This window comes from Gymnoscopelus microlampas (genome assembly GCF_963454915.1).
Source record: "Gymnoscopelus microlampas genome assembly, chromosome: 2".
Classification (NCBI taxonomy): domain Eukaryota; kingdom Metazoa; phylum Chordata; class Actinopteri; order Myctophiformes; family Myctophidae; genus Gymnoscopelus; species Gymnoscopelus microlampas.
The window spans coordinates 4,656,157-4,667,353 of NC_139939.1; the positions used below are offsets into that span (position 1 = coordinate 4,656,157).

Below are 11,197 nucleotides of genomic sequence, written 5' to 3' on the forward strand. Positions count from 1 at the left end.
TTACCTTCACACAGGGTGTGATTTTTTTTTCACAAGGGCCGCTCTAACGCAACTTAGGAATGTTCTAGGACCATTTAAAATGGAACGGGCGGATGTGACGTCAGCCCAATGATAGGATCTTGAGAAAAAGGTCCATATCTCCATACTTTTTTACAGTGGTCAAAACAAGCCACTTTCGACGGGCGATCAATCTGCAATGGCGTATCGCGGTAGAAATGTTATTGTTCCAGTCGTTAGGCGGGACCCTCGGCCATCGCCCAGAAACCCTTTGTTTACCTCCGGGTCCTCGTGGTGGCTTCTGCAGCTCTAAAACGATCGCCGTAAACGGTAAGAAACGCTGGCAAAACGCTGCCCTGTTTTAAAAAATCTCTGGCACTAAAGTATACATGATTCAACGGTGAACATTCACGGTGTATCATAATCAGACTTAATTTTATCCTTCAACTTATTGTTTATGCCCCAAAATTACTGTTTTGTAGCAATTGTAAAAATATTAGACCTTATTGTCGAATGTTTAACCATGAACCAACTGTCCTACACACTCTGTGTGTAGGACAGTTGTGTGTGTGTGTGTGTGTGTGTGTGTGTGTGTGTGTGTGTGTGTGTGTGTGTGTGTGTGTGTGTGTGTGTGTGTGTGTGTAAGCACAACAGCATCCAATTCAATTTACTTCTGAACAGTCAAAAATGTTTCACTTGAATGTTTCACCAAAATATCACTTGAAACTGTTGCCTGGGGGTGAGAGACATGCGAGGCGGGCGGGGCTATTAGCCTGTGGAACACACACTGACTGCAACAGTGTATTAAGGCTGCAACTAACGATTAATTCCATAATCGATTAATTGGGCGATTATCTAAATGATTAATCGATTAATCAGATTATTGCACTTATTTAGCAATTACCTTATCATTTAGATTTTAGGTTGTTTTAGGCATGTTCTATCTAACGATAAAGACACTACAGACGAATAATTAATAAAAAAGTACATGTTATACAATTTTGCTCAATTGCTGATTAGGCTACTACACATAAAATACATAAATACATATCAAAATAAATAAAAGCCACCTATGGCACCTTTTCTCTCCTTCTGACTGCTTGATTTGATTAAAAAAACAACTACATAGTTTAGGCTAAAGGGTAACAGTACTCTTTTAAATTCAAAAATAAAATAAAAATAAAAAATAAAAAACATTCAAGAAATATTTTTAGTTGGTCATATATTCTGCATGAGATAGAGGATAGGTGGGCACTAGGGACATATGGGCACTTCAATGTAAAATTGGCTATTTTGTCCAAAATGTAAAAAATATACATCTATATTAGAAAGACGGTCTAAGTAATGTTAAGTATAGTTGATGTGAACACCGGTAACTGATGTGGTACATCATTATCAGACTTAATTTTATCCTTCAACTTCTTGTTTATGCCCCAAAACGACTGGATGAACAGGTTTTGTAGCAATTTGGAGTAATTGTAGAAATATTTTTTACATCAAGGTGGACACCAGATTTCCCTAGTGAGCACCTATTGGGTGTCTATATACCGACGTCAGTGCGGTGGGGAGCTTGGATCCGGTGTACCGGTGGATCACGTTTCCGCTTCCGTTCTGACCGCTAGGGAGCTACCAAGCAAACGAGGCCACAACGAGGTGATCTACTGCATAATGCAACGTGCCTGCTCTTGAAATGCTCCCGCAATACCTTGTTGACTTAATCTCATGCCAAGCAAGTGCACAGTAATTCCCACAAGTATAAACCTCTGTTGGTCTCTGCTGAAAGCACAATGACACTTAATATAATTTCACTGCAAGTTGTATGTTGTTTTACTTTTTTCTCAGTTGACTGCTATAAGAGAAATTACCTTGCTTTCTGATTGCATTGTTAAGTGTGATGCTGCATAAGATGGTACATAGAACTGGACTTTGCTTAACTGCACTGATTGAATTTAGTTTGTGCATGTTACAGTTCTACTTGTACAGTTCTACTAAATTGCTACTGATACATGTAATAAACCTGCATTAATATTCAATGTATAAGCAAAGTGGCATTTCATATAATGTGTTCACTTCAAGTGTGTTTTCATTTTGTTTGTTTTACTATGAACAAAATAATATCCTTATTGAAAATAGGTCACGTACCCTTATTTTTTGCGTTGGATATTTATGATGCAAAACATGGTCTGTGTCATAAGCTAGTTACAGTGTTTTCTTGGTTGCACACATTTCAAAGTTTCACCAAAGCAATTAATATAAATCAATTACAATTAGCTTAAATAAAAGGCCTCAGGTTGGAAGTTCAATCTGGGCTGTCTTTCTCCCTCATTCCTTCAATAGTTAGGATCCTGCCTTTCACCAAGGTTGAGGTCTCGGATCTAAATAATAAAGAGTAAGTGTTCACTTGCTTTCAGCGTGCTGAATTACTAGCTAGTGTTTTATTGTTATAGGGGGAAACCCGGGGAAACAATGTAACGTGATCTACTTTGTTTAATGTTTTACCTGAGAGAGTGTTGTTGCACCTCATATTCTTATGCATTGATGTCCATGTTGACACACCAGCCTCTTCCTCCTGTTCCTCTTTAATCTGTGGAGGTTGTGGTTCCTCCTGGACCAGACTGGGGCTCCTCTCCTCCTCATGTTCAGGGGAAAACTCTTTGAGGAAAAAGTGAAGAGGTAGCATCAGCAACTCATAATAAAGTCTTCAATTACAACACATACACTGGCAGTGGTAGCATTTTAGTCCCACATGCACCAGACGTGCAAGCGTAAGCGCACGTACGTCGCTTCACTTTCACGCTCATTAGTGAATGCAGTAGTGATGGTCCACTCATGCATGTGAAACACATTTTTAAAAAAATGCAGTCTCTGCACACGTGTTTTCTTTGAAATACATTATGCAAAATATCTGCATCATACCACCCAATCTAAGTCATTTTTTTTTAAATGAAAAGAATGCTTAATTATGATTAACGTATTTGTATCACTGTATCCTGGTAGCCTTTAAGATCTGGCAAGTGTGCATTTGAGTGGGCCGCATCATGACATGATATCTCTTTTAGAACCTGGACCTTTAGTAAGTAATTTACATAATTGACGGCATACAACCCTACTGTAACACAAATGTGCCAGGTTTGAATCCCGGACAGCTGTTCGAGGTGAGAGCTCTTCTGCAAATTACATTTACCAAATATTTTGTGCAACCTGGCCAAGCAGATGATATGGTTGTTTGAAGAATGGGTTACCTCTCTTTTTTAAGATACGCTTTTATTTTGTTACAAAGCTAAATAGCCAAACAGAAGTCAAGAGGCATAATTCAAATCAGTGGTTCTGAAATGTTCAAGGACCCTTGAGAGTGGGGTCCATTTGGTTCCATTTGTATACTCTCAGAATTACAGACCTTTAAAGGGTCCATTTGGAACCCCCTCAAGGAACCCTGAGGGTCCCTGGATCCCACTTTTAGTCGTCTGGCATCTGATTTAAAAACAACACCTGTACTGATGAGGAAGCGTGTGGGACTGGTAAGTCTAAAAGCGCTAGTGATTACTAGTAGGCCTGTCACAATTATTACATAATCGCCTAATCGCTATTATTTGAGATAATTGCAATTATGTTTGCATAATCGTTTCCATGTTGAAACATTTTCATATATTTTCAAAAATAGTGGAAATAGCTGTTTTGTGTCATTGCTCTCTCGTTGTTCACATATGGGAAACAGCACCCTCTGGCGATGATACAGAAGCTTCACATTCACTCCCTCAGGGCCAAAACCCTTTTTTGCCCCAAGGGTCTTCCGTCGCTTTCCGGTAGTCATTTCCCCGAAGGCATAAAAGGACCTGGAATGCGGAAGTTCGTTCTCTTGGCTTCCTTCTGCCTAGGATGAAGGAGCTTCACGCAAAAATGTTCTAAATCTACAAACATTCCACAAACAAGAAGAGTTTCTGCGGGTCTTCAAACTCTACAGCGACGGGTTGGATTCTCGTCCACAGAGTTCCCCAGATCTCCCTCTTTTCCCTGTCTCTGCTGTGTTTTTCCGGAGAAAAGCACAGCCCTCCAAGAAGAAGAACAACTTAGCAGCTAGCAGCTAACGGCCTAGCTCGCCATGGCTCGACGCCGTCCTGCAGTAGCCGACCGCCGGGAGTATCCACTGCGGCGGTGCGGCTCCCGTTCCTGCCCCCACCTGCTCGACGAGTGGGATACACACAGCCATTGCGTCGCCTGCCTGGGCCTCGCCCACGCTGAGGACGCCGCTTACGAGTTGTATCCGAGATGCCTCGAGTGTGCTTCTTTCAACTCCGCCGAGCGGAGAAACCGCTTCCACGAGGCTCGAAGCCTTTTCCAGCCTCCCTCCACGAGGACCAGGAGGAGCAGCACGGCGGCGACCACCACTACTTCTCCTCCCGGCGATCCGCTAGCCCAGCTGCCGGCTGGGACTCCTCTCGTCGACATCATGCCTCAGCAGCAGCCAGCGGCTCTAGGGCTCGGGAGCCACCGAGGCCTAACCAGTCTCCACACTCTCGTTCCCCACCGAGGGGCGGCTACGGGGGTACCGAGCCCCGCGTGGAACCCCCCCCCCCCCCACCCCACCCCACCCGGTGGCCGCACCGAGCTCCGTGCGGCTTCCCACTACTCCTCGGCGCCCGGGAGCGTAGTTTCGGCCGGCGAGGATGAGACTGATGACGACGCGCTCACCCCCTACCAGCCCAAAGCAGCACGGAGGCAAACGGGACTACCGGGTTATCGACGAGGTTGAGGAGGACGGGGAGGTTGTCCGGGATGACACCCACGCGGCGGACCGCGGCCCCCCCACCCTCACCCTAGCCATCACTCCAACCCAAGTGGGGACCCCCCACACTACAGCTGCTCACACCGAGGCGCTCACTGCCCCCCCACGGGCCGAAAGAGCCGAGATCTCCCTCCTGGAGCTTTATAAAACAGCCACCGTCAGGTGTGGCCTCAAGTGGCCAGGCGATGAGATCAGCGAAACCCCCTTAACACCTCAGGTTTCCAGGGACTCGACTCAGTGGAAGAAAAAGTCGCCAAGAAGAGCAAACTTCCCCTGGCGAAGGGTTTCGGTGCGGCTCTCTCTTCGTCGTGGGACGCTCTTACGGCCCCCGATGCTGATCCCAGAAGGCTACGGTTCGATATCGACTGTGCGGGTGCGGGCGAACTGGGCCTCGCTCCCCCCCCCCACCCATGGATTGCACACTAGCCCTCTCTCTTTTACATAGTCAGCCTCGTGGCCAGAAGGCACTTTTCTCCACGGCAAAAGATCCTCCTGTCTTCACCAACGAAAAGGACATCGCTGGCTGGGGTTCTGAACAGAGGAGCCGATCTTCTGTCCAGAGGCAAGGCTCATTTTCCAGAATGGTCTCTGCACCCCGTGGTCGCGAACCAGATCTGGGCCAGGTTCGGGTGGCCCGGTTCAGGTTCCCCGGGTGGACCTGTTTGCATCGGAGGAGAACGCAAAGTGCTCGCTGTTTTTCTTAGTGAAAGGCCAGGCTCCGCTGGGTGTGGACGCCCTGGTGCCCGAGGGGCGCGCTGCGTGAACATCCTGTCTCCAGGTCTTTGTTTCCCACGTGGGACTTGGTCCTGGTGCTCGACTCACTCTCTCGTCCTCCTTTTGAACCATTGGAGACGGTGGAACCAAAGTTCCTCACGCTCAAGACGGTGCTTTTGGTTGCGCTGACAACGGCGAAACGGGTGAGCGACATACATGCCCTGTCGGTAGTTCCGGAGTGCATGAGGTTCGCTGGTGATAACAGTAGGGTGGTCCTTAAACCAAACCCGGCGTTCATCCCCAAAAACCATCTGGCGGTTGTGACACCGACCGAGCTGGTGGCTTTTCACCCGCCTCCGTTTGCCCCAGAGGAGGATCGGAGGCTGCACTGTCTCTGTCCAGTGAGAGCCCTGCGGCTGTATGTCCGGCGGACTGCGGCCCAGGACCGACCTAGCCAGCTGTTCGTTTCCTTGGGCCCCGGGCCTGGGGGAAAGGCGGTGACTAAGTCTACGCTTTCCCGTTGGATTGTGGAGGCTATTCGCTTGGCGTACACTAGTAGGGGAGCTCCAGTGCCTGAGGGCCTGAGAGTGCACTCTACTAGGGGTGTATCGACGTCCTGGGCCCTCTTCAGAGGGGTGTCCATTCAGGACGTCTGCGCGGCAGCGAGTTGGGCTTCTCCGTCAACTTTCGCTGTTTTCTACAGCCTGGACGTGGCGGCGTCTTCCATGGCGCACGCGGTCCTGGGTGTGGCTTCCGCCTAAAGGTGGTTAGGTATATGGAACGGCTGTAGGATCTGTTCATGCCCCTGTTCTTTAGTGTATGATAGGCCGACGTCTGGGCCTTAGATTAATAAGGCGGACTTCGGTCTGTCAGGGCCCTTCCCCTCACTAGAATAGACAGGCTATGCCTGCTTTTTAGTTAGGTCTGATCTGTCTTAGGTCTGTCAGGGCCCCACTTTTTCCTGTTCCGTACCCCAGACCCGGTGGGTCTGGGGGCGTGCCCCGGACCCAGCGGGTCTGGAGGCGCGGGGGTGCCAGGGGGCCACGTCCCGGGGAGACGTGGCCCTGGCGCCCAGGTGTTGGGGCAGGTGTTGTGGTATCTCGTTTGTAGATACATTCCGGGTGTTTATATCTCCCATATGTGAACAACGAGAGAGCAATGACACAAAACTATGGGTTACTTCTGTAACCCCGGTTTTGTAAATTGCGAACGAGTTGTTCACAGAAACACCCTTCTTTTTGATAGGCAGGAGGAAGCTGGTGTGCAAGAGAACTTCCGCATTCCAGGTCCTTTTATGCCTTCGGGGAAAGGACTACCAGAAAGCGACGGAAGACCCTTGGGGCCAAAAAGGGTTTTGGCCCTGAGGGAGTGAATGTGAAGCTTCTGTATCATCGTCAGAGGGCGCTGTTTCCCATATGTGAACAACTCGTTTGCAATTTACAAAACCGGGGTTACGGAAGTAACCCATAGATCTACAAGCTCACAACGCGCCACGATGTGACTCGTTGTAAGCTTGTAGATTGACTATTTCCACAGTTAATGTTTTATTAAAAGTATAAAGTTAATAAATATGTCAGACATTTCTTTGTATATGGGTTATTTTCCATATCTGCCCTGTGCAACTTCAAGATTACAAGTCGGGTCCATTTGGTTCCATTTGCACACTCACCGAGTTACAGACACATACGGTCAATTTGCTTCCTAACTATTTGGGGGACCACCTGGAACCCCCTCAAGGACCCCTGGGGGTCCCTGGACGGACCCCACTATGAGAACCACTGGTGCATACCATATATTTAAATACTAATTAAGCTTAGCCACGTACCATGTCTAATAGTATCTGTAAGTAGCTAAGCCACTAAATAGTCTAGTAACTTAGCTAGATGTATACTAGATAAGCTACTAGGCTAAGTAACTTAGCTACTTTTATCTAACTGGTATTAAAGGTAGTTTAAACCAACCTGCTCTGTGTAGTGTGATGTGTGGCTGTAGCATCATGTTAAACCAACCTGCTCTGTGTAGTGTGATGTGTGGCTGTAGCATCATGTTAAACCAACCTGCTCTGTGTAGTGTGATGTGTGGCTGTAGCATCACGTCCAGCAGTTTGTTTTGTTTCTCCAGCAGAGTTTCTAGTGTCTCTATCTCTCTCTGGAAGAGGTTGAACATGAACTCTGCAGCCGCACTGAGGCGCTCCAACACACACACTCTCACACTAACGTGTGGTGTTGTTGTTGTTGTTGTTGTTGTTGTTGTGTGTTTCTCCAGAACACACACTATCTCCTCTCCCACAGACGTCATGTGTTCATTTATCTTCAGCCGTACAGACTCCATCTGACGCATTTTACCTCCTTTACTTCCTAAAGTTATTGAGACGTTTATTTTTCACCACGATGTTACTCACCGCGTGTTATTATTCTATTGTGTGTGAAAGCTGTGTTACGGAACGGAGCTGTGTGTGAAACAACCAAGCTGTGTTCCGTCAGCAGAAATAACGGAGCAGAAATAAGACTTCCGGTTGACGATCTCTTCAGAATAAGAGTACCCTCTAGAGTAAAAAGAAACCATTGAAAACCATTGAAAAACGGTTCATTTGCACATTAAAACTATAAATTAAGCATTTAAACGAAGCTAGAAAACACATATTATGTATATTTGTAATAAAAAAAGTGTTTAACTGTTTTAATAACATAAAAAATGTATCTAAATGGATAAATGCTGTTCACTGGAGTGCATAGACTTCACAAATTGGGCGCTGGACACGAGACAGGAATTTGTGGCGGCACTTGTGACATACGCACGCGTTCAGGGAGACCCCCTCTACAACGCCACACTCTCCGCTAAGCCAGACAGGTGTATTTGGAAAAGTGGCGGGCCGTCCAGTGAGGTCAGGGGTCAGAAAACAGCCATTTTTAGTGCATAGACTTCACAAATTGGGCGCTGGACACGAGACAGGAATTTGTGGCGGCACTTGTGACATACGCACGCGTTCAGGGAGACCCCCTCTACAACGCCACACTCTCCGCTAAGCCAGACAGGTGTATTTGGAAAAGTGGCGGGCCGTCCAGTGAGGTCAGGGGTCAGAAAACAGCCATTTTTAGTGCATAGACTTCACAAATTGGGCGCTGGACACAAGACAGGTATTTGTGGCGGCACTTGTGACATACGCACACGTTCAGGGAGACCCCCTCTACAACGCCACACTCTCCGCTAAGCCAGACAGGTGTATTTGGAAAAGTGGCGGGCCGTCCAGTGAGGTCAGGGGTCAGAAAACAGCCATTTTCAGACCCCCTCTAAAAAAAATTCCAAATACACCTGTCTGGCTTAGCGGAGAGTGTGGCGTTGTAGAGGGGGTCTCCCTGAACGCGTGCGTATGTCACAAGTGCCGCCACAAATAGCTGTCTCGTGTCCAGCGCCCAATTTGTGAAGTATATGCACTAAAAATGGCTGTTTTCTGCCCCCTGACCTCACTGGACGGCCCGCCACTTTTCCAAATACACCTGTCTGGCTTAGCGGAGAGTGTGGCGTTGTAGAGGGGGTCTCCCTGAACGCGTGCGTATGTCACAAGTGCCGCCACAAATAGCTGTCTCGTGTCCAGCGCCCAATTTGTGAAGTATATGCACTAAAAATGGCTGTTTTCTGCCCCCTGACCTCACTGGACGGCCCGCCACTTTTCCAAATACACCTGTCTGGCTTAGCGGAGAGTGTGGCGTTGTAGAGGGGGTCTCCCTGAACGCGTGCGTATGTCACAAGTGCCGCCACAAATAGCTGTCTCGTGTCCAGCGCCCAATTTGTGAAGTCTATGCACTAAAAATGGCTGTTTTCTGACCCCTGACCTCACTGGACGGCCCGCCATTTTTCCAAATACACCTGTCTGGCTTAGCGGAGAGTGTGGCGTTGTAGAGGGGGTCTCCCTGAACGCGTGCGTATGTCACAAGTGCCGCCACAAATAGCTGTCTCGTGTCCAGCGCCCAATTTGTGAAGTCTATGCACTAAAAATGGCTGTTTTCTGACCCCTGACCTCACTGGACGGCCCGCCATTTTTCCAAATACACCTGTCTGGCTTAGCGGAGAGTGTGGCGTTGTAGAGGGGGTCTCCCTGAACGCGTGCGTATGTCACAAGTGCCGCCACAAATAGCTGTCTCGTGTCCAGCGCCCAATTTGTGAAGTATATGCACTAAAAATGGCTGTTTTCTGCCCCCTGACCTCACTGGACGGCCCGCCACTTTTCCAAATACACCTGTCTGGCTTAGCGGAGAGTGTGGCGTTGTAGAGGGGGTCTCCCTGAACGCGTGCGTATGTCACAAGTGCCGCCACAAATAGCTGTCTCGTGTCCAGCGCCCAATTTGTGAAGTATATGCACTAAAAATGGCTGTTTTCTGCCCCCTGACCTCACTGGACGGCCCGCCACTTTTCCAAATACACCTGTCTGGCTTAGCGGAGAGTGTGGCGTTGTAGAGGGGGTCTCCCTGAACGCGTGCGTATGTCACAAGTGCCGCCACAAATAGCTGTCTCGTGTCCAGCGCCCAATTTGTGAAGTCTATGCACTAAAAATGGCTGTTTTCTGACCCCTGACCTCACTGGACGGCCCGCCATTTTTCCAAATACACCTGTCTGGCTTAGCGGAGAGTGTGGCGTTGTAGAGGGGGTCTCCCTGAACGCGTGCGTATGTCACAAGTGCCGCCACAAATAGCTGTCTCGTGTCCAGCGCCCAATTTGTGAAGTCTATGCACTAAAAATGGCTGTTTTCTGCCCCCTGACCTCACTGGACGGCCCGCCACTTTTCCAAATACACCTGTCTGGCTTAGCGGAGAGTGTGGCGTTGTAGAGGGGGTCTCCCTGAACGCGTGCGTATGTCACAAGTGCCGCCACAAATAGCTGTCTCGTGTCCAGCGCCCAATTTGTGAAGTCTATGCACTAAAAATGGCTGTTTTCTGCCCCCTGACCTCACTGGACGGCCCGCCACTTTTCCAAATACACCTGTCTGGCTTAGCGGAGAGTGTGGCGTTGTAGAGGGGGTCTCCCTGAACGCGTGCGTATGTCACAAGTGCTGCCACAAATAGCTGTCTCGTGTCCAGCGCCCAATTTGTGAAGTCTATGCACTAAAAATGGCTGTTTTCTGACCCCTGACCTCACTGGACGGCCCGCCATTTTTCCAAATACACCTGTCTGGCTTAGCGGAGAGTGTGGCGTTGTAGAGGGGGTCTCCCTGAACGCGTGCGTATGTCACAAGTGCCGCCACAAATAGCTGTCTCGTGTCCAGCGCCCAATTTGTGAAGTCTATGCACTAAAAATGGCTGTTTTCTGCCCCCTGACCTCACTGGACGGCCCGCCACTTTTCCAAATACACCTGTCTGGCTTAGCGGAGAGTGTGGCGTTGTAGAGGGGGTCTCCCTGAACGCGTGCGTATGTCACAAGTGCCGCCACAAATAGCTGTCTCGTGTCCAGCGCCCAATTTGTGAAGTCTATGCACTAAAAATGGCTGTTTTCTGCCCCCTGACCTCACTGGACGGCCCGCCACTTTTCCAAATACACCTGTCTGGCTTAGCGGAGAGTGTGGCGTTGTAGAGGGGGTCTCCCTGAACGCGTGCGTATGTCACAAGTGCCGCCACAAATAGCTGTCTCGTGTCCAGCGCCCAATTTGTGAAGTCTATGCACTAAAAATGGCTGTTTTCTGCCCCCTGACCTCACTGGACGGCCCGCCAC

General features: G+C 48.7%; 1 protein-coding gene across 1 annotated transcript; it reads right to left on the reverse strand.

Annotated features, from left to right (window-relative positions):
- Window positions 1-1,207: 1,207 nt before the first annotated feature.
- Window positions 1,208-7,834, reverse strand: LOC311053402 (uncharacterized protein; the record flags this gene model as incomplete). The annotated part of the gene is made up of 3 exons (XM_084068908.1): window positions 1,208-1,224; window positions 2,554-2,649; window positions 7,552-7,834. The coding sequence occupies 3 exons, from the start codon at window positions 7,832-7,834 to the stop codon at window positions 1,208-1,210; spliced, it is 396 nt and encodes a 131-aa protein (XP_083925034.1).
- Between the last annotated feature and the right edge of the window lie 3,363 nt (window positions 7,835-11,197).